This window comes from Podarcis bocagei, assembly GCF_964188305.1.
Source record: "Podarcis bocagei genome assembly, chromosome: 12".
Taxonomy (NCBI): Eukaryota; Metazoa; Chordata; class Lepidosauria; order Squamata; family Lacertidae; genus Podarcis; species Podarcis bocagei.
Genome location: NC_138137.1, coordinates 6,325,088 through 6,349,648, shown reverse-complemented (window position 1 = coordinate 6,349,648; position 24,561 = coordinate 6,325,088). Strand labels below are relative to the sequence as shown.

The 24,561-nt window shown below is 43.6% G+C and overlaps 1 protein-coding gene across 3 annotated transcripts in view; it reads right to left on the bottom strand.

Annotated features, from left to right (window-relative positions):
- Positions 1-24,561, bottom strand: part of ELMO1 (engulfment and cell motility 1) — a 330,457-nt gene that overhangs the window by 197,999 nt on the left and 107,897 nt on the right. For 2 of the 3 annotated variants that reach the window (XM_081165139.1, XM_081165140.1), the window contains exons 6-8: positions 15,364-15,533; positions 9,010-9,045; positions 217-316 (exon numbers count right to left, since the gene is read on the bottom strand). In XM_081165139.1, the coding sequence (XP_081021265.1) occupies positions 217-316; positions 9,010-9,045; positions 15,364-15,533 (306 nt within the window). The remainder of the gene's footprint in view (positions 1-216; positions 317-9,009; positions 9,046-15,363; positions 15,534-24,561) is intronic. The other variant, XM_081165141.1, reaches the window with a different exon arrangement.

Below are 24,561 nucleotides of genomic sequence, written 5' to 3'. Positions count from 1 at the left end.
TAAGAAGAAGAAGAAGAAGGAGAAGAAGGAGAAGTCGTCATTCTGGTGCCTGACACACAGTGTTTCCAGGCAACTTCCAAGAATAGACTGATATTGGCATGGAAAGCTCCCAAGTGGCCTCACCCCCCCCCCTTCCATTTTGTAAATGAACAGAACAGATGTGTGTGGAAAATACATCTACTCTGACCCTTAACGTCAAGCATAAGCATACTGTACCTTTTTAATGAAAGCCACAGAGAATGTGTCCCAGGATACAATTCCATGATCCATCAGTTCAACGAAAGCCGTCAGAGTGAAGGATAACATGTCTCCAAAGCTGGAAGAGACAGGAGCCAAAGCAGAAGTGGTGGGGTGGGGGAAGAACCATGTAAACAGCAGTGGGAAACCGTTGGGCAAAAGGGGGAAAACAAAGCAAAGATGCACAAGAAGGGGCAGGAGAAGAATAAAATGAAGGCCGTGCAGCAAAGAAGCATCAAGTGATTTCCACATGGATCCCAAAGCAGCGTCAACTGGAAGGAAGCGTTTGAGGATGTTTCTGCATTCTGTGTGGGAAAAGGCTGTCCAATGCCCAAGAACAATAACATTGTGCAGGTGTCAGCCTGCTCATTCAAAGACAGGACACCCACGAAAGACTTGCTTCTCTTCCCAATAATAGATCAATTGCTGTTTAAACAGGTCCCCACTTTTGGACAAAAACCAGCCAACACAAAAATAGGCCACAGGATCATGTTCTTCCCTCCTTCTCTACCAGATTAAAGCTTTCATCAGCACCTTTGCTATTAATCAGAGTTTGGAAATGAGCTTTAAATTCAGATTTCCAAAGCATAGCAAACAAAACGCTCTGTTTATTGCCAGTGCTAACACCGAATAATAGAATTAGAGAGTTGGATGGGACACAGAGGGTCATTTAGTCCAACCCCTTGAAATGCAGAAATTTCAACACGCAGCCCCCCATCCAATTTGATGCCCTGCTTAGCTTTGCAAATATGCTAGCAGTTTTATTGTTGCACCACTGGTATGGCCAGCCGGGGTTGGTGTGTTCGGATTCAGGATGGATAGGGGAGAGCACATGTGAGCTCTGAACTATAGTTAAGGAATGAGGTGCACATCTACCGAACCTCAGCCTGACAAATTCACACCCACCCCAATGTGAAAACCACTATCTAAACCCTATGGAAGCAGCCTCCAGGTTTTTGGTGGGGCGGGGCAGAATACACTATGAATATGCGTAGGGTTTTTTTCATTATCATTTTTACAAAGAACAGTGTTCTAGTCAGCAGATCAAATATAAATCAGGACATATTCTTATGCAAATGGAACTCTGTTGCAAAACTATCTTCTCCCTAATTGTTCCACACCATTAAAAAAAACTAGCTAGAAACCTTTAGGCTTTTCTTTAATACATAGCTTGTGATAATTCAACCCAGGAAGACTACCTAGAAAACAAGAAGCCCTTAAGCTCAGTCAGGGGGAAACATACAGAGAGAGAGAGACTTACACTCATAACTCTGGAGTCCAGCACACTGAACTGGAAGCTACAGTGTCGCTGGCTAAGGAGCCAAACTGGGGTCCTGACTCCAAGCTTGATGTTGGTGATCAGAGGATCATGGAACCCCAAGTTAGCCTTTTGAGAGGAGTCGAGACATTCACAAGCACCTTCACCTGTGCCAGAAGACGCCTTTCGCACCACCTTGCCAGTCCAACGGCACAGGCTATGATGCGCAGGAGAGCTGCCCATCTCCAGGTCAGAGGGCAGGTGCTTTAAGAGAATCCAGTTCATCCCGGAGGGACAGAGCTGGAGTAAGAGTGACCTGGAGTAAGAGGCTTAAAAGGCCTCATTTCACTTCCAACACTTGCCAGAGCAAGTTGCCCACTGTCCTTTCTCCATGGGCTGCACCACAGGACCAGTACAGAACAGTTATCTCCATGGCAACCTTGATTATGTCATCATATTGGCTGGAACTTCCAGTGATGAGCAAATTCCAGTTTCTTAGCAACCGAATAAATTCAGTGGTGGACTTTATAGTGTCAGTTTGCACAGAATCAAACCTAGCACAAACCTTATCTGGTTTTTAAACGCCGGAGGGCGGGTTAATCAGTCCCTCATAATAAGAATGTATGGAGAGTCTGCTGGATCAGACCAATGGCCCATCGAGTCTAGCATCCTAGAATCATAGAGTTGGAAGAGACCACAAGGGCCATCGAGTCCAACCCCCTGCCAAGCAGGAAACACCATCAGAGCACTCCTGACATATGGCTGTCAAGCCTCTGCTTAAAGACCTCCAAAGAAGGAGACTCCACCACACTCCTTGGCAGCAAATTCCACTGTCTCACAGCAGCCAACCAGATGCGCTTGTGGGAAATCTGTGATCAGGACCTGCGCACAAGAGCATTATCCTACCCTGTGGTTTTTAGCAGCTGGTCTTCAGTAGCACACCGAGTCTGACCATGGTGTCAGAGCACAGCCAGCTCATGCAACTGCCTGTTGTACAATGACACCTAGTGGAAGAAACGAAGGCATTCTGCAATACTGAGAACTGCTAAACTGTGGCGATCACACAGACATTTCACGGTCTATTGACCCTGTGCCGCCACTGCGATAGCTTTCTTCGCTGCCACCACCACCCCGCTTCTCACGGGGACACACGGAGTCCAGACAGTTGTTAACATAAACAAATAATCCAGTTTATTTTTAAGTGCAGGAACAAGCGTATGGTTTCGGTTTATTTTTCTCGTGTCAGTTTCCTAATCTTAGTTCCTAACAACTCCAAACTGATTATTCCAACTATCTATCTGACTCCACCTAACAATTCCTCTCACTCTCTCACAGTACAACTCTACCAACCAACACCTAATCCTCCCTCTTCCTTCTCCAACTACGAAACCTCAACTCCCAACTCCCAAACCTCAACTGACTTTTCAAAACCTCTCACTCTATCTTTTACTCCCCCCTTGCATTCTCACTGGCCAATTACATCACACCCTTTTTAACCCTTTCCTTGACCCATCCTAGGAGGCAAACGCCACATAAACATACTGCATTTACTATGCACATGCATTGGACTCACATTACACCAGAAAAAATATATGAGGGAGATAGGATTGCATGCAGCTCACCACCACCACCAGGTGTAGGGGTGTGTGTGTATGTGTGTGCATATATATATATGCAGTAATGAGTGCATTTGCTGTTCCTCGCATGCAGCAGCAACTATGACACCTTCCAAAATTTTGTTCTGAAGTCCCGCTGGAAAGAGTTAGGTCATGTAATATTTCCTGGTGCACATGACTCTCTCTCCCACCCCCACCCCCACCCCCCAGTATGCTCCAGTTCCCTTCCTGGATCGGGACCACACCTGAACTTAGCATTCTGTGCTTTGCCATGAACAAAGGAAGTGATGCGGGGAGAGCTGCCAAATCTGAGAGAAGCTTTGCACAGGAAATACCATGAAGGGCTGCTTGGGTCATCTAGCATCTCTGCACAGCCAGAGGAGTCCTATGTAAGGGATGGAACCAGGTGAAAAAAGGAATGAGAAAGAGGAGGAAAGCACTGCTTCATATAACACTTAATACATGAAATCTCTGACCACAATATATGGTGATGACCATGGGCTTAAATGGCTTTAAAAAGGGGTTTGGACGGGTTCAATGGCTATTAGCAATGGCAACTCAATGACAGCTGTTCTAGCATTGCACTTCATCTTAACTGGATCAGGGTGTATTTTTTAAGGTACAGTGGTGCCCCGCAAGACGAATGCCTCGCAAGACGGAAAACTCGCTAGACGAAAGAGTTTTCCGTTTTGGAGGTGCTTCACAAAACGAATCTCCTATGGGCCTGCTTCGCAAGAGGAAAATGTCTTGCGAGTTCCTGCAGGTTTTTTTTCCTCCCCCCCCTTTTTCTAAGCTGCTAAGCCGCTTATCAGCTGATCCAATAAGCCGCTAAAAGCCGCTAAAAGCCGCTAATAGCGCTAATCCGCTAATCCGTCAATGGGCTTGCTTCACAAGACGAAAAAACCGCTAGACGAAGAGAATCACAGAATGGATTCTTTTTGTCTTGCGAGGCACCACTGTACACAAAGAAGGGAGAAAAAAAACTGGCTGCTTATATCCACTGAGGGGCACAATGAGTGGAACCTTTTAAAAAGAGCACCAAATTACATGGAATGTGAGGGACAGGCAACCAGATCCCTTAACATGTTTTTGAATAGATCCCCCAACAAAGTTATGTTTTAGATCAGGGCAGTGTGCATTGGTGAGGTCTGTGTGAAAACCCTTCCCCTACGGTTTCTTTCTCTGACCTGAAAATTGCCCTCTCTGATATTACCAAATCTGATATTAGTTGTGTGTCAAAGACAGATAACCGTTATCACGTCTAGCTTCACTCGCAGTTGCTACATGTTCCATTATAAAATTAAATGCTTTCCCCACAAGGTGTCATCACAGTACCAGAAAAATCTTCCCAGGAAGGCAAGTGCAGAAAAAACACTCTAAATGCTGAAGAGACAGAATTATTTCAGGCCAAAATTAAGACTTCAGAAGAGAAGATTCAAATACTGATGCTGCAGTCCTGTGCACATTGACCTGGTAATAAGCTCAATTTTACACAGTGGGACTTACATCTAAGTGAATACATATATACTCTACAATCCAATTTATATGGCATAGTTGGGGCATATATTCAAATCCAACTTAAATAAATGTGCACGTAATAAAAAAACAACCAGTCTCTTATGAACCACACCCTGTCCTTGTAAACAGGCAGGCAAATGCTGCAAACTTAGATCATTATTAAATGTGAATCCAAATGGCAGTTCAGCACAATGAGACGTTTGTGGGGCCAGGAAAGAAAGGCTGCTTTCCTCTCCCTCTTTCTGCCGACAGAGTGAGGGATTCATGGAGGCTCCTTGCTGCAGCCGCATCTGTGCGCTTGGGGACTGCAGCTGGAATGAACTTGCCCTGCGCACTGCGGCCCTGAGCCGCCTCGAGTCAAATGACATTCCTTTGGCATCTGCTTTGTACAAACAAGTGCCCAAAGTGGAAATGTTAAGTTAAGGCAACAGTTTTGAGGTTAATACTGCAGGGGAAGGCCGCAGGGGAACAAGCCGGAAGCAGAGAGAAAACTAGCTACTGTTGGCACAGCAGAAGCAGTCTCTAGGCTCAGCTTATTCCCGTTTAACGGTGCTTGTCACCACAGACCAAAGAGAGACGCAGGGTAGCTTCACATGTGGCTTTTAAAAATGCCAAGTTGGGTTAAAGTTATCAGAAATATAAGCAATTAAATGTGCACCTTTCAACCTTACAAAACATTTTTTGGTAGCCACAGGTGAGAACGGCTTTGACCATGAATTAGACTTCCTCAGAGATCTAATGTACAAGGGCTTATTGAAAGGTACCCTAAATCTATTGTGCTTTTGGCATACACCAACTTAGAAGTGGTGTGTATACGTTTGTGTTTTGTGAGCTTGATCCTCTTTCATTTGCTTCACATTATGTGTTCCTATTTATTAAAAAATATTTATAGCCTACCCTTCGGCAGGGCACAACAGTTTAAATACCGGTAAATAAAATTACAGAATACAGAACAATAAAACCATTAAAATACCTCAGCAAGCAACAGAAACAACTAAAACCACAGTACAACCTGGATAGTATTTCCTACACAGAGCTTTATGGCTAGCCAGCTGCCTTATACCAGGTTAGACTATTTCCCATTTTGTGCAGGAAAAGTATATACATGCCAAACACACATTGCCTCCACTGCAGGCATGTTTCCCAGGCATGCATTGCACATATCTAGCTGCCTGCTCAGAGGCTCAGAACAGCTTATATATAGTTCTCAGGCAGTCTGAAATCCAGGCAGCTTACAAAGCCAAACCTGCTTAGCGTCAACAGCAGAATGGTGTGACGTGCCTTCTTCAGGCGATTCTCCAAGCATGAGCATATAGGAAGACAGACAGGTCTGAATTAGTCACATGTGGTGGAATACCTAAAATTTCCTACCTGGACGTATTGTGTATGCTGCAATTGCTACATCGTATGTGAGCATGGAAAAACTAGAGCACAAAAATGTTATCTGAAAAGCTGTGGCACAAGGGCAGCTCACCAGATCAGAATGGAAAGCTAAAATAATGTCTATTACTATGTCCATCTTGCTACCAAGCTCATCTGAAATTGTTAAAATCAGTTTCAGAAATTGCTGCGTGATAATGCCAACCAAACAGCTCTGTGGGACTCAGCAGTTCATGTGACTTCTTGTTCTTTGCTTCAGTGTGAGGTAATTTATTGGAATTTCCCAAGCATGCCGTCCACGTGTAGAAGAATTAGAAACTGAAGTCTGGTTCCGATTGCATTGTGCAATCAACACAGAGCTTACGATTCACTGTCACGTGAAGTTCATATTTCAGTAGTCAGAGGTCCTTCAGTGCAAGTGTTGATGCTTTAAATGTAAAGGTAAAGGACCCCTGACAGTTAAGTCCAGTTGCGCATGACTCTGGGGTTGTGGAACTCATCTCTCTTTACTGGCTGAGGGAGCTGGCGTACAGCTTCCGGGTCATGTGGCCAGCATGACTAAGCCGCTTCTGGCAAACCAGAGCAGCGTACGGAAACGCCGTTTACCTTCCCGCCAGAGCAGTGCCTATTTATCTACTTGCACTTTGATGTGCTTTCGAACTGCTAGGTTGGCAGGAGCAGGGACCGAGCAACAGGAGCTCACCCCGTCACGGGGATTCAAACAGCCAACCTTCTGATCGGCAAGTCCTAGGCTCTGAGGTTTAGACCACAGCACCACCCGCGTCCCCGTCAATGCTTTAGAGCCCATTAATTTAATTCACTATGTGTTAAGTGCTCTTCCTTGAGCAGTTGAGAGGACTCCACCCATTTCCATGGGTCCATCTCCCACGATTCCTGACTTGCTGTTATGTACGAACCAGGGATCGTGCTTTAAAACAAATTCTGATTCGCTAAACAAAACAGCATCAGAGCCCACGGGTTTGAGGCTGCCTTGTTTTGAGACTGACCAGTTAGTTTTAAACTATATTCTTTGGTTCATATGCAAGGACAAAGCAAGAATTCTAGGAAATGAAATAAGCACCAGCATCGTCTTTCTTCCAAGTCGCATGGGGAAAGGGAGGGGGAGCTTATGAGCCCAATGCTTTTTGGAGTGCACACTATTTCAAAGCAACATGTGATTATCCTTTGCACTCCACTACATGGTCACAAGCAGCCATTCTCTCTGGCCATGCTGTCTCCAAGCACATCCTTTCCACAGGACTTCTCCTCTTGACCATTCACTCTTCCAACCCTCCTGGCATAGGCCTCTTCCTTCCCTTGGACTGCTAACTATTGACTTCCTGTCTCCACTTTTCCCGGATATTTAATTTGTTTCCAATACTTTCCTGTGTCCCTTTACCTTCTCATCAGAGCAGTTAGGCGTTCCATGTGCTGCTCTGGTGCCGGTTCGCCGGAGCAGCTTCGTCACTCTGGCCACGTGACCCGGAAGTGTCTGCGGACAGCGCTGGCTCCCGGCCTCTAGAGTGAGATGGGCGCACAACCCTAGAGTCTGGCAAGACTGGCCCGTACGGGCAGGGGTACCTTTACCTTTACCGTTACAGAGCAGTTAATCAGATGAAGGAGCAAGAGTAGCTTAGACAATGGCAGCCTTCTGAACCCACCGCTCAGCCCAAGATTACCTCCAGGCTAACCTTGCTACAAAGCCCGTTAGCGCATGACAAGACTGTATTTTTAAAGAACAATTTCTAGCTTTGTTTGTAACAGCATTACATCCTGATCTTACACATTTGAGCTAGTGTGTCTAATGGCAGCAGCAGCAGCAGCCAACAGAGCTCCACGCTGAATTTAATGGTGCAGATAGCAAGTTCTAGAATCACATCTGGGAGTTATTCTAGTGTAACCTCAAGCAGGCACCAATTTCTTCCACTTAGGAGAGGCATTTGCAGAAATCTGCTCATATGAAAAGAGTTAACATGCAAGAATCCCCAGAATATACACTTACTCAGTATGAAAGTCCCACTTTAGCAGAACACAGAAGTCTTTCCTTTTATTCAGAGAAATAGCACTTTCATAGAATTACTCTAAATTTAGGAAACCCGGTATAGTCATTGGTGATGCATTGACACTGCATGTACAAACTTAGAAACAAGAAATGTTGTGCCAAAACCTCTTCAGGCATACTGTAGACCAGTCTTGAAAAGAGAGAATAAGACACAGGAAGCTCAACTGCAGCCACCAGCAACTCAGTAGCTTTCATGCTCACAAAACTGAGAAATGTCAAGAACCAGCATGAATAAGAATTATGCATCAGCAGGGGCTAGGCCAAATTATGTCCCTTGAGATTCAAATGCTTTTATCTAGTCCTTATTTTCCCCAGAAACTAAGCTATTATCATTACTACCTCAGCATTCAGAAATAAGTTAGCCGGTCGGAAGTGAAACCTTTTTTCCTTTAACTTGAACTGAACTCCTGTACTATCAGTAGGTTTAAGATTAATTTGAGTCAGCATACCACTAATCAAAAGCATGCTTATTCAGAAAATATATGATACTGCAATTTCTCCATTGTTCCAAAACCATTTTACCTGGTGCTAGAAGTTAAAATGACTGTGACTCTCAAGTTTATTACTAACCCATCAGCTTCCTGGATGCACCAGGTGGGAACATAGGATATTCATGTAAGAAGGTTGGTAGTTCAAAGCAAAAAAGAAAAAAAAGGAAAGCTAAAAGGCGACAGCACCAGCAGAAAGCTACAGGAGGCATAGGAAAACAAAGCATACATTCCACAAGCATTGCAAAAATAAATAAAAATAAAAATAAATAACTGAAAGCTCCGTAATAAATCTGTGGCATGTGGCATTAAAGAGCAGGAAAGAGAAGCAGATTTGCTTGATCAAAATATGCACAAGTATTCAAATAAATAAAATCAGCAGGGAGGCCTGGAATTTAATCATGCAAAGAGGAGGAAGTTTGCAGGGTCATGAGCCAATCAGATTCTTACCAGGGCTTCATTATCTTCTGCAATTTCTGATATCGTCTGCAAAAATTTAAAAACTTTCAGATAAGGAGAAACATTGTTAAGACATTTTCCTGCTAATCCGCATTGAGTTTTACAAGGCCATTTAAACACCACCAGAGGAACTATAGTTGGAAACAATTCAACTGAAGCAGACTTGAAACGGTAATAACACGCTTTAATGCTCTTCGGAAGAAAATAATGTAAAGCAACCCAATATACCTTTTAATTCAACAACAAAATCTCACAGAAAAGGGGGGGGGGAGGAGGGAGAGAGATTGCTTATTATTCTAAGGAACGCTTAAGAACGTTGCCTGCATATCAGAACCTCACCACCATAGGGGACAACAGTATGACATCGCCTATTAGACAAAGACCCGAAGTTTCTGGGGACACACATCCTTTTTATCTGTCTCTCAAACTTGTTGCAGAAGCAAGCAGAAGGGTCATCTGGGCCCAGACATCAGCCATAAGAAACCAAATAGCTGCTGGGATCATGGACCTCTGAGCTCCACCCTCCAACCAGGTACCAAACCTGGGAGTTTGCTGGCTCAAGTAGCAGTCAACTCCATCACAACCGCCAAGGAGTCTGTCAGCAGCTTCCAAGGGACAATTTGGTTATTTGGAGAAACACCGATGGAATATTTACGGGCGGAGTCCCTAGAAATTAATTAACAAAACAAGAACTGATACCAACGCTACTGGGGGCATAGGATGACCAAAATGAAGGCTATTTGGGTCAATTCTTGCGATAACCATCCTGGCAGCTAGCAACAATTACACGGTATATCAATCACAAGAGCATGGAAATATTTAGAGGGATTTATGGTACAGTCAAATCTGGGCCATAGCTACTGCTGAAAAATGAATTCAAAAACTGTGGTATACTACTAGATGACAACGAAAAAAGACTGGTTTTCATCTACTATGAAATAAGTTACTATTTGTAATTCTTAGTAACTTTTAAGGGAGAATTATCATAAGACCTTGAGGACTGTATCATGATATTTACAAATAAAACAAATATTTAAAAAAAAATGTTCCCCCCACACCAATAACAGATTTTTTTCCACAATGATGTGAATGAAATGACCCACATTTATACTTTTGTGTGTGAATTTGTTTAATTTAAACTGTTCTGTTTTCCTTTACTTCTTTATTCTTGTGTGCTAGTAAAGTGTATACTGTTCAGATAAATAAAAAACTTTTTTTTAACTGTAGAAAGTTCTATTTCCCCCCTTCTCTCTTGTTAGGATATAAAAGGATAAATGTTTGTGTGAGCAGCTCAAAGCCTTACGGAAAAGGTGGGGTGTAATCCTACAACTGGCCACTCCCCCCCCAAAAAAACCACAGAATCATAACCATAATATGATGGACTCAGCTACACAGGTCAATTTATAACATTTAAAATGTGTTATAAAATGTGACACCAGATGGTACTATAGAGCAGAATCCACAGTCAATAGCAGATTGCCTTGGAATTTCTTTATCCCCCTATAGCTCTTCTTTATAGCAGTTTTTTTTTATATCTGTGTAGATACAGCCATCACGTCCCTCACAAACACATGCTCTATGAGCATTTAAAACTCTACAATTCAGCCCCCTCCAGTTTGCACACTATGGGTCCAGCTCAGGGCTAGATTTAGGTTTGATGAGACCCTAAGCTACTGAAGGTAATGAGGCCCTTTATATGTCCAGCTGTCCTTTGTCAACAACAAATTGCCGCTGTTTTTGTGTTGAATATATGCTATATGGGAATTTGCAACCAGTCCATGCAGAATGTAGGTACCCTATATATAGAAATGAGCAAACCAGTGATATTTTAGGAAGCAGGCTAGCAGGTGAGGCCCATTACTTATGCCATGGGAGCCTACACAACACAAAACACTGTTGCTGTATGTAGGTTTTATTTTATTTGTATTTTATCTTATATTTTGGAAATGTACATCTTTTTCTTTTCTTTCTTTCTTTTCTTTTGGGGGGGGGCGCAAGAGAGTGGGGCCCTAAGCATAGCTGTCAACTTTCAGATTTGAAAATAAGGGATCAGCAGCCTCACCTGTCCCGGGGACAGTCTATGGGATATCTAACAATACGGGATAGCAGCGGGAAGCAGCGGGAAGCGGCACTGGAATAAGGGAATTTCCCGTAAAAAAAGGGAAGGTTGACAGCTATGGCCCTAAGCTATAGCTTGTTTAGCTTTATACGTAAATCTGGCACTGGCCAGCTCCTGCCACTCCTAAGAACTCTGCCTGCGGCAGCAAAGAATTGCTTTCCATGGCCACCTGACTTCTTGTGCTTCACAATATTTGCACCAAATCCCACGGCAATGTGTAACCACTACAAATCACTATAACAAAATGTGGCAGTGTACAAGTGTGTGAATAAGGTGAATGCTTGCATGGTACAATTTTGATAAAACAGCCTTGTATTTAAGCACTAGCCTGGTAACAACAGGAACAGGAAACACTAGTAAAACCTTCTTCAGGCAAGGAACTTTCGTGAGCTTATTTACAGAACTTGAGCACTAGTTATGAAGGTTCGTCATACCAACCACTGAAATAAGCAGGCTGTACAGAACAGACACACAATTTGTATAAGCAATAACGTTGAGTGTACAACTGTTTTGCTTAATTCAAGCCATCTATTAATACAGTAGGGGGTTTTAAAATGCCCATCCCCTCAAGATGGAATCTATGGACACAATCCTCTACTAACACCTTCAGGATAGGCCCTATGGCAACTAATGGGAATTGTGCAATATACTGGTTGTGAAGGACAAGTTTTTAGCCAGCTATATCCTGAATCAGAGCACCTGAGGGGTAAATTTCAAACACAATATAAAGTGCTGAGTCAAAAGCATCACATATGTGAACAGGAGTTTGTTTGTTTTACTTGAAGGGAGGTGGCCCTTTTCATCATCTGCAAAAAAATATACAGTATAATAATCCTTGGCATTTGAGGCACAACCTTTTGCAGGTAATGGTGCCCCTTTCAACCTTACTTATCTGTGGCAGAAATTACAGGATTATGCAATGAAACCAATTTAACCCTTGGTTGCTCTTCGAATTTTCACTCTAGCTAAAATACAGGTATCCAAATCTGTGATTTTAATACATTTCTCCTGTTACATCAAGTCGGAAGGGGAAGGAATCAGTGCTCTAATTTGATAGTTCTCCCTGGAACTTCCTAAACATAACATATAGGGAAACAAAGGGAATTCAAATGATCTTGCTTGTCAGCAAAACTGCTGTGAGGTTAACCAGACTGGGCATGACTTGATTCTGCATGATGTTATTTCTGAAGGCTGAAGTCACAATATTTGCCTTTTGGGGGTTACATGAACAATAATGCGCTGAACAATGATGTTCTAAAATTAGTGGGCCAGAAGGATCCCAATAATTCAGAGTGGTCTGTGAGAAAACTGAATGCCTTGTAAAAGACTCTGTAACTCAAGAGTACAAATGAGCCACAGACTTTTGTTCGTATTAATTTTAACAGAAGAAGAAAATCTGAAACAGAATGGCAAGATAATGTTATAGGATAATAGTGAAAGGATACTTGCTTAGACATTTGCCTACCACAATATGCTCACTGTTTGTCCTCGAAGGGACTCTGGATTACACTGCTGGCTCTCTACCAAAAGGACGGCAGCTCCTTTTGGAATTCCTCAAGCCACAAAGGCTTAATACTTGCTGAATGTGCACTCTTCCTATCTGCCAGGAGCCACTTCCAGCTGAGACAAATTTTGCCAGCTCTGACGAGACCAACTCCTTTGTGGCTTATTTGGCAAAGCCTCTGGTTATAGATCAAGAAGGCCCCTTGCTTTCAAGTTCAGTTAGGATGTCTTAGGGGGAAACAGAGAATGATTGTCTGTGGCTCAGGGCTCGGCTGGACCTGTCTTGTAAGGAAGAACCTAAATCTGCCCCCAGCTCAATCTGCAGAAACAGAGAACACCGTGACAATATGCAGTGGCTGCAAGATTGCCATTTCCCAAAACTTGGAATGTTCTGGCAAGTTTTGAGTTGGAAGAGGGCCGCAGGGGGTCAGGCAGTGGCAGACAGGGAGAGGGGGGTGCAGAGACCGGGGCCTGCATGAAAGAAAAGGGTATCACATACAACACAATAATGATGGCTCCATATACAGTACACACACAAAGAGAGAGAGAAAGACTCCTGTTATTTAGCCTTACAACCACTGCAGCAATGTCCTTAGCAGAATTAAAACATGCTGCAGGGAAAAGAATTATTTATCTGCAAAGCTCTTGGTGCAAGTCACTTCATTCAAGCTCATGAACAATTTCCTTCAAACACATCTTCATGGGCACACACATCTCTGAATTAAAGGTGCAGCACACTTCTTCTTTGTCAGCTACCAAGGCTATTGTGACCTACATAAGTGGGGAGGGGAATTCTCGTAATAGCAGGAAGAAGGTAGGTCTGTAACTCCACACTTATGGAAGAGCTGCTGAGAACCTGTAGCCCTACCACCACCACCACGTTGGACCACAACTCCCATCACCTCTGACCACTGGCCATACTGGCTGGGACTGATGAATGCTGGGGTCCAACAACATCTGGGGGAGCACCGTTTCCCATCCCTAAAGGCAGGAAGCTGCAAATCAGCTAGTCCCTGTGAACATCTCCAGATCTGTGCTGGCCCTCCTAGGAGGGAGTCTGCTCCCTTCCATGGGATTCCAACACAAGTGGGATGGGTCTCATATGCACATTTATTACAGCAGCTAAATTTACCCTTAACAGCTGCTCAGCAACACATGCTTTGTGTATGTTAAGACATGTGCATGCGCAAACGCACACAAACACACATCCCCACAAATTACTGCTACTGGCATGGGTCTTGCCATTTGCACTAGGCACATCGAAACCACAGTGAGACTTTCACATCAAATTTGATGGAGCATAAAGGAGATAGCAGGTGCATATAATGACTCTGGAAGAGAAACTCTCCTTCCTTCCTCTTACAACAAGCGACTGAAGCTGACAGTACTCAGTTGAAATCAATGTCAAAAATGCATTTTAAAACCTGTATTTTCAACAGTGATGAACCACACATTCAGATTTTGTTAAGACACTCTGGAATGCTACGCTAGTCATACAGCCACAGCTTTTGAATTTGATGCAATATTAAATATGGGCTTTCATTCTCACAAAGTGGGTATCCCTCCCACACAAAAAAACAAAAATCTGGCTCATCAAAAAGACTGAGGTTTAACAATATGTACACAAAGGAGTCTACACATTTCCTCTCTCAGTGATATGGTGCTCTGACCTTCCTTGCTTCCAAGCAGACTCCTCCAGGGCAGGTAATTCTGCTGCATCTCTAAATCAGACTGACTGAGATACTTAACTGCTCCAAAGAAAAGTGGAATTATCTGCTTTAAGTAGAGGTTCCTCACTGAACCACTGCCCAGCTCACAACACTGTGTTTGCTTTGTTCAGTCAGGATCCACATTATGATGCATAAATCATGCAAGCAGCACACAGGGCTGGAGCTTACCAGAAGGCACATCATCCCTAGTCCTACATCTTGTAAAAACAAAGCTTTTGGGTGCAAGACTGCATTCTGGCTCCAGCTGTAATTCAGGCAAGAAGCATAGTTTAGCTACTGGAAGTTTGTAGAAACACAGAATTGTGCCTGCATACTTCCCCACCCCCGCCACCCAACCATACATTTTGACAATACAGTGGTGCCCCGCAAGACGAATGCCTCGCAAAACAGAAAAATAGCTAGACGAAAGGGTTTTCCGTTTTGGAGGTGCTTCGCAAAACGAATTTCCTATGGGCTTGCTTCGCAAGACGACAATGTCTTGCGAGTTCCTGCTGGTTCCCCCCCCCTTTTCTAAGCCGCTAAGCCGCTTATCAGCTGATCCGATCAGCAGATAAGCCGCTAAAAGCCGCTAATAGCGCTAATCCGTCAATGGGCTTGCTTCGCAAGACGAAAAATCCGCTAGACGAAGAGAATCACAGAACGGATTCTTTTCGTCTTGCGAGGCACCACTGTATAAAGCTTGCAGGATTTCCAAGGGTTTTCTTAACATTCCCCAAACTGTCTATACTTTTAAAACATCATGTGGTAACTATTTAAGAACGACTATCAGGTGATGAATGGATCTCAGGACTTCTAGTGGCAGATAACACATACAAACATTCCTCCATCTACTTCTCTTTAACTCGCCTCTCATGAAATACTCATTCCTTTCCAAGGAACAAAAGCAGAAATGGTGGCTTCTAACATGACTTACTTTTAAATGAACAACAAATACAATTTTACTAGCTTATCCAAGCAACAAATAAGAAAATGTGCATGTGTTAAAATACTCACTCAGTGCCACTTTCCACCATCTGCGTCAGGAGCGAAATGCCGTCTAGATTGATAAATTCTTGGGCAAACGTTATATCGCGTGAATAACCAGCTAGGTCTTTCAGTGCTTCCAACTTGGCATCCATGCTAGAAGACTGGATCCTCTCATGGAGCTGAAGGGCGGTTTGGGCCTCACCAAAGACAGAACATTGAATAAATGGAGGGAGGGGAGAGAGAAGGGGGAAGACAGACCTTAATTTCAAGTGTTACTAATAAATGAAGACACCTGAAGAAAAAAATACTAGTTAAGTTTAAATACTATCACATTTTCACCTTCACTCCCTTTTCCTTTCCACCCTCCTTACTTTTTTCAACTCTCTCTTGCATGCAGATCACTCCCATTTCCAGGCTTCATCCTGTTTCCTATTTGGTGGTCGGTTGATGAAAATTTATGTTCTCAATTGCTACACTGAATCTGAAGACGGCGTTGTACCAAGAGTGAAATACATTGTGCGAAGGTACTATGGGAAATTTGGGGGCTCTGCGTCCTTTTTCACATGGGGCTGCTAAGGAATGGAAAAGGGAGAGGTTTGAGTACAGCGAGAAGGGAGGAACGCCGGAAGGAAAAAGAAGGGGCTATTTTAAACAACAGCAGAGTAATGTAGGGGTCAAGAAACGCTGATGGTTTTTCTTTTAAAAAATAGTTTTAACAAAGGAGAAATAAGAGAGATGTGTACACACAAAAGCTAACACCAAAAAGTGAACACAACGTAGGCTTTCCAAACTCCCTTCCCTCTGTATTCAAACCTTATTAAAAATTGCCACTCTCCCCCACTCAGTGTCACTCCCTACTTACTCTTCTAAAGTCATTACCATTGTTTAAAATCATCACTTTCCCCCGCAGTGTACCCAGATTCTTGCTTTATTCAAATCTCTGCTGTTGTTTAAAATGACCACTTTCCCCCTCTAAGTATCTGTCCATCCCTGCTTCACTCAAACTTCTGCCCTTGTTTTAAACTTTCCCCTCTTGCTTTCACTCCCTTGTCTGCAGCCTCATTCACTCTTCCTTCCCTACCCTGCCCTGGCTTCATGCAAATAAAGGATGAGGCACCACATATCCTCCAATGAGGACCATGTGGTGACATTCTTACGTTTTATTATATAGAGAGAGAAGTACACAAAGGTACAGGCAGGAGAGCTGGGGATGTTATGACAAACTGAGACCAGAAGGTCCATCAATGCAAGGGAGAGGTGTGGCACGTTACTCTGCTGAGTTCAACGTAAACAAGGTCCACTGAAAAGGATGTACAATTCAATCGGAGTGGGTGTGATCGCTATGAACTGGCAAAGCAAAAAGAGCAATGCGCACAAAAACTTAACAATAGAAAATTATTTTCTAGCTAAGCTCTTCCTCCCAACCTGTGCTGAGCAGAAGTCAGATAGTGTCGGATCTGCAAATGAATTCCAGCTCAGCAACTTCGCAGTGGCATCTCCTTTTAAGCCTTTTTGTTATAAACTAGTGAGCTGCCTAAGTCCACGCAGTGGAGAATGAGAGAGGGAAGGTAACAATCTATTTCCTATTTATCCAAGAACAAAGTTCTGCTTTAGGGGGGAAAAATTCTATGTGGGCACAGAAGCCTTTTTTTACAGCAGTTAATAATAACATTAATTTAAATGCCACTACGCATTAGAAACAACAGCCCTGTTTTCTTGCATGGTCACTTCTTGATAAAAATGCTTCATCTTTTGCCTCATTAACTACCTTAAAGCTAATACTGTGGAATGAATGGCTTGGATTCTAACTAAGCTTCCACTGCGGGGATGTTCACTGAACAGAGTCCTGCTCATGGGGAAAGTACCTTTTGCCAATTCTCCCCCCCCCCCCCCCGCAAACCTTTGTGCCCCCTGGGACTGTCAAGGGGAGTGCAGGGGGAAGGGAGCTATCTGCAATAATTGGGTCTCCCTCCTCCCCCCGCCAGAAGGAGCCTGCACTGGATCTCAGATCCAGCCATCGCCTACCTTACAAAGCAGTTGTAAGGGATGCTGAGACAATGTGTGTGTGATGGCCTGGGATTCCGATTCGGAGGATGAAACAGAGGAATCCCAGCCTGCACAGGAGTCCCCGCCTCCAGGGCCGGCTGAACTGGGGCAAGGCCTAGAGGCTGAAGAGCCTGCACCTGTGGCAGTGCAGCAGGAGCTGGCCCCAGGTGAAGTCCTCCTGGCCCCAGAGGGGCCTGATGACTCAGTGGCCACAGGTGAGCCTCCTCCAGGGCCCAGTAACCCTTCGGCCTCTCCTGATCTGCAGAGGCTTAGGGCAGAGAGGCGAAGGGAACTAGTTGCCCCCAGGAGGAGTGCTCGCCTTAAGGCCAGAGTAGGCGGGGCTCCTGGGGGTCGGGACCGCCCCTGACCTTAGAAGAGGATAAAAGCCCACTCATCCCGGCCCCAGGTTGCGGGAGCAACGTCGTTGTTGGCTTCGGACCTTCCTGTGATCCTGATCCCTGCTCGGCCTCCTGTTCCTGACTAACCGGTACTCCTGTTCCCTGATCGGCTTCCTGTTCCTGACTATCCAGTACTCCTGTTCCCTGCTCGGCCTCCTGTTCCCGACCATCCGGTGTTCCTGTTACCTGCTCAGCCTTCTGTTCCAGCGTTCCTGTTCCCCGCCCGTCTCTCTGCATCGGACCTTGCCCCGCTTCGTGTGGACTCTGCTACACTCACGGTACCTTACCCCCGGGACCAGCACAGTGTGCAAAGCACATTGAGCACTTAGTAAAAAGCACCAAATGAATACAGTGGTGCCTCGCAAGACGAAAAGAATCCGTTCTGTGATTCTCTTCGTCTAGTGGTTTTTTCGTCTTGCGAAGCAAGCCCATTGACGGATTAGCGCTATTGGCGGCTTTTAGCGGCTTATCTGCTGATCGGATCAGCTGATAAGCGGCTTAGCGGCTTAGAAAAAGGGGGGGAAGGAAAAAAACCAGCAGGAACTCGCAAGACATTGTCGTCTTGCGAAGCAAGCCCATAGGAGATTCGTTTTGCGAAGCACCTCCAAAACGGAAAACCCTTTCGTCTAGCGGGTTTTCCGTCTTGCGAGGCATTCGTCTTGCGGGGCACCACTGTAGTAACTTATACTTTCGTATCGTGCTACTATGATTCCCAGAGTATTCCTTGATTTGGAAACGCTTCAGGATGCTGAAGTTCCTACCATCACTTTCTGTGTACTATTTGGAAGGAAGATGGCAGACTTTTCATCAGTTATTTCATGCTTCAGTCTCCTACAGATTAGAATACTCTAATGAGCTCCATGTGCCTGGGCTGCCCTTGAGAAGAGTTTGGAAGCTCCAACTTTCTGATGCAGCTGCAAGACTTCTGGCCAGAGTTCCACCGACTGGATCAAATTTGAAAGATCTTGTACCAGCTGCACTACTTGCCAAATCATTTCTGGTACCAATTCAAGGTGCTGCTTTTGATCTTTAAAGCCATAAAGATACCTGGGGCCAAAATACCTTAAGAATCACCTTCCTCTATATAAGCCTTCCTGGAGCAGTTTCACTCATCATCATGTGCAGTCCTGATTCGGCTCCCCACACCACCAGAAATATGGCATGTAGCTTCCAGAAACAGGGCTTTTCATTTGTGGCAACCTCTGATCTAGAACACCTTCAAAGGAAAGTCCACCTTCCTCCTTCACTGCTGGGCTTTATATGGTTGGCAGAGAGTGCATTATTTCAGCCACTTTTTGTAGACTATGGTCTTTAAACGGTTTTATGCTGGAACTGCCCCTCTTTTTTAATCGTAGTATTTTAAGATGGTTGCATTTGCACTGGGCTTTTATTACTGTTTCTTGTTTAAATTTGTTTACTGTACGCCACCTTGAATACTTTTATAGAAGCATGGGATATACATGTAAAAAACAACAAACAAACACTGTTTTGAAATCTGAAACACTCCACAGACATCTGCAGGCAGTGGGATCACATTCACCCCTAACTTTAGTTTAGCAAGCTTCAATAAAGACAGAGCATATTTATCGTGATCACAGATTAAACAAATAGTTTCTTTTCACAAAAATACTGTTAGTTGTCTCACATGGCAACTAGCCGAGGTGACACTGCCTGCTATCACGACTGATGGATGGGGGGAAAGGCTTCTCTCAGTGTGGCGCCTTCACTGGTCTTGGCTCCTGTTGCCATAGTGCTTTATATGCGCTCATATGGAATACAGTGCCTCTGCCCCAATTCTCCCTCCCTCATTGTGTCATTAGAAATGACACCTACAGGACATGTGCTATGAGCAGTTTCCAAAGAACTCTCTGCAATTTCTGGTCGATAAATGCCAGGACAGCGGGGAGTACAGCTCATTAGGCCATGATAATTCTGGTTAGCAAAAAGCCAGCCCTACTTTAAAAAAAAAAACCTACAAGAAAATATTCATCTTATTGAAACACTTCTTTGTTGTGAGATAAGTGCAAAGGGGGGCTGATGTTTGGAATGAATTCTACTATCCTGGTCAGACAGGGAGGAGGAAACGGGTAAAACATCCCTTCTCAAAAGGCCTCTAAAGGTAAAGGGACCCCTGACCATTAGGTCTAGTCATGGACGACTCTGGGGTTGCGGCACTCATCTTGCTCTATGGGCCGAGGGAGCCGGCGTACAGCTTCCGGGTCATGTGGCCAGCATGACTAAGCCGCTTCTGGCAAACCAGAGCAGCACACGGAAATGCCGTTTACCTTCCCGCCGGAGCGGTACCCATTTATCTACTTGCACTTTGATGTGCTTTCGAACTGCTAGGTTGGCAGGAGCAGGGACCGAGCGATGGGAGCTCACCCTGTCATGGGGATTTGAACTGCTGACCTACTGATCAGCAAGCCCTAGGCTCTGTGGTTTATCCCACAGCGCCACCCGCTTCCCTTCAAAATGCCTCTATGATGCCTTAAATGTTTCTCTGATTTGGCTGGATTTTGCTGCCCTTTCTGCTGCAACACCTTAGGAGAGCAAGGCAGATGGACAAGTTTGTTAGCTTAAACAGGACAGTGAGCGAGCTTTCAGGGCCAAAGCAGCATACATCTTAGCATATTTAGACGGAGAAGTCAATTACGTACAGGATACAGTTCTGCTTGCCCATTACTCTCACACAGGGCACGCAGTTTCAAGATGGGACAGGGCACTGCTTCTCAGGCCATCCACCCCGATTCCACATCATAGTGCAAACTCAGCCTGCTGTTGCACACAGCTGTCTGCAAAAGAACAGCTACCCGCAAGCCGATGCTCCTATTTAGGAGCACCAAACAACTGGGTGTCCCAGTTAGGTGAGACCCCTGAGCACGTGCAGTTTATTCATGCATCCTGGTTCCCTTCAAGACAACTGTGTGAAGGCCAGAGTAAGAGCAGCGACATAGCGCTGGGAGGCAGAGTGAGCCGAGGGACCCCATTCCGGTTTGAAACTGTGAATGGCCTCCTGCAACACTGCTCACATAAATTATTATCCCTTGTTGAATTGTCAAGTTGTTTTAAACAGTAAGCGGTGTCGTAAATGAAAATGCACACAGATAAAATCAATCAAAAGCCGAATTAAAAAGGAAGCGCAATTTAAAAATGTTCCTAAAATGCTCACCCCGGAATACAGTAGGGAAGACAAGTGGGAAGGCTGCACTAACAGGTTCCACAGACTGGAAGCCACCACTAAAAAGGCCCCTTCTCATGTAGCTGCTCTCCTCGCCTTCCTCAGATGCAGCTCATGGATATGGGCTTGATGAAAACCTCAGAATTCAGCTGGGTTCACAAAGGGAGTGGTGGTGCTCGACATACTTGCGTCGCAAGGAGCATAAGGCTTTATAGGTCAAAATCAGCACTTTGAACTGAGCCAGGAAAACTGAGCAGCAGCAGTGCAGGAATTGGTGCAATATGCTCAGAACATCTGATCCAAATTAGAAATCTGCCCACTGATTTTTACACTAGCTGCAGTTTCTGAACTGTCTTCCGGGGCAGCCCCACATGCAATGCACTGCAGTAATCTAATCTAGAAGTCACCAGAGCATAGGCAACTGAAGCTAGGTTATTCCTAGGTTATTCCTACTGAGAACTGCTCAATGCTAGAACAAATGCTACACATGCCGAAAGTCATTCCCTGACATCACTGGTTAAAAGAATCTCTGGTAAGATCTCTGCACCACCTCGCCCATGCAGGTAGCAGAAGTTTCTTTTCTTTTTCTTATTTTTTTGCAATTTGCATCATTTTTTCATCTTTTGTTCTATTTTTTTTAATGAATATTTATTAGCGTTTTCATAAAGAACAAAACATATAACAACAAACACAAAAATAAACAGAAAAAACAAGAAAAATACAAAAATCGAAAACATAAAAAAGAACAATTAAAAACACCTGATTGTTCATATACTTATTCTCTTTTACCCTGTTTCTCAGACCTCCTCACACCTCCCCTTCTTGTATTCCAATTTGAATTATTGGTTCAGCAAATCCTTGATCTACTTCTCCATTTTAACTTAATTTAATTTTATTATTATTTAACTTTCCTTCTTTCCTCCAATTCCTCAATTTATATTTACTCACTTTATTTTCATTTAATTTAGACCATTTTAAAAATAAAACAATTTCAACTTATTCAATTTTACCCATCATTTTCCTAAGATCGACCAAAAGTTTCCCTTCCACGTCTTTCCCCATTTCCATGTCAGTAGCAAAACAAAATAAAAATAAAACAAACTATATTTATATACCCTTTGGATTCCCAAACTCCACCCACCCTTGCGGGTAGCAGAAGTTTCTAAACACATCCTCTCAGCCACACTGGATGAAGGTATGAGCCTGCAATGAGAGTATGCTAATTCATGTCTTGTTTAACCATGGTTTATTGTTACATCTCAGTGCGGCCAGTGACAGCTACTTCATGATGTAGCATCAGATGACTCACAAAAAGTTCAAGAAACAAAATAAACGAACTGAGGTAGAATTCAAATGGAATTGTGTGGCGTATTGATTTGCTAGTTAGGAGGTTTGGACTTTTAATTCATTTAATGTTTGTTTGTTTGTTTGTTTACACCCCACCTTCTTCTCTGACGGGACTCAAGGTGGCTTACAGATAAAATAAGAACAGCTAAAAACGGAGAAAAACAAACTATCAAAAAAACCTAAACACTGATAAAATTAAAACTACAAATATAAAATCTATTAAAACCATGCCAATAATTACAATAAAAACAACATGGCACTAGCCCTTTTGTTAAAAAGCAGCCAGCTTCCCAAAAACCTGTCGGAATAAGGTGGTCTTCTCCTGCCGGTGGAAGGACAAGGGAAGGAGTTCCAAAATCTGGGAGAAGCCACCAACTAAGGCTGCTCTATGTGGTTTGTTGTAGTGTTTCGCTAGTTCCCAAATGTGCCTGTAGGCTCCAAAATGTTGGGGGCCCTTGCCCTAATATATCATTTAAACAAAAACTGACAAAAAATTGGGGAGAGAGTTAACATATCCATTTAAAAGGGAAAATGGTATTGCTTTAACACCGCTACAGCATGCCTCCAACATGGTCTTGTGACAGAAGCTAATGAAATACAACAGTGTTATCTCCTGTCATGTTATGCAGATAAATTAGTCACATCCTTGCTATTTATATGGGCTGCCGCCGCATGGCTGATCTCCTGTAGCCAAAAAGGCAAGCAACAATGAACAGCCTAATTCATCACACTTTACACTTAACGAACCAATGAAAAGTAATCTGCTTCACGCTGTCATTTTGTCCAAAACAACTCCATTTCACTCGCTGAGAAGCTTAAACTTTCTTAAAGCACTGGATTACTGGAAACAAGTAAGTACATTATGTGTTGAAATGTACTTAAGTTTTTGGCCTTTCTGCTCAGGCATTAGCAAAATTGGTTAGGGCTTATATAATAAACCTCTGCAATTAGGTTTTGCATGTCCAAAGCACTGAACAAATATAGCCACTGAAACCTCAGTGGTAAATGTTTCCAAATAATTATTGAAAAGGAATTAACTGAAGGACAGAGTAACAGATTTGTCCAAGGTCATAAAGTAGGTTAAAATAGTATTTTTAGTGGGTCAACATCTGCTGCAGCTTTTATTTCTAAACTTCCTTTTCGTACAGTTAGAGCCAAATACCAAATGGTTGGTTTGTTAGCATAAAATATGTGGCAATTCACCAAACAAGTGGATTTGACATCTTTTAGCGTGCAGAGTTATCCTACAACTAAAAAGAACCAGCTACGTAATTTGCACCGGTACTTGTACGTAAGACAAGTAACAATGTGAGGGATTCTTTCTGTGAGTTAAATGTGATGATTAAACGTCATAACATCTATCAAACGTCTCTTTTAAAAAAGAGGTTTGATAGCCCTCTGCCACTGCCCTCAATTGCATGCACATCTTGTCTGCCATGGGGCAAGTTTTGAAAAAACTTGGTTTTTACTGTAGGTTTTTCAAGTTCAGCCAGGAAAAAGCCAGCTGTAATCAGCAGCCAGTGGCTAGGACCTGTGAGCCATCGACAATCCTCTATGCCCTTCATAGTTTTGCAACTGTTTTAAAACTGCAAATTTCTTTTTTTTAAAAGAGAGAGAGAAAAGAAAAGTCAGACAGTCTGGATGATACATGTCAGGAGGAACAAGATGATATATGGCATTCAGAAACAATACACATGTCTAATGCTGGATGGGCATGTTGCAATGTTTGTGATGCTTCCTTTCTCAACACCCTTTGTAGGAGGAGAGTGGGGGAAATGTAATCCAAATATTGTGGGGTTTCTGTAATACCATATTCACCATGCAACTGAAGAACCCACTGAAATGGCTTCTCTTAAAAAATGCTACATTGATTTTTTTCCCATTGATTTTTTTTTTTACAGCAGAAATCTTTTTGCTGTAAGCCATGGCCTTCAGCTTTAATAATTTTAATGTTGTAAAATAAATTGATTTGGGGTGAGCAATGCTGTTGAGCTAGAAGAGATACAAGGTTTTGGAGCGTCGCTTTCTACTTTTCCATGCAAGGTCAACTCTTTGGAAGAGGCAAAGAAACCAGTAAGGACAAAGGCTCCAAATGGAGCTCTTCACAACAAGTTTGCGATTAGAGGCAGTGACCATTTTAGGCGTGTCCAATTGACACACGATCACAGACACACGGCTACTTTTGGACCCAGATGAGAGCAGAACATCGGTGTGGCATAATAGGGTTCACATAGGAACGTTCTGCAGAAACGTGTG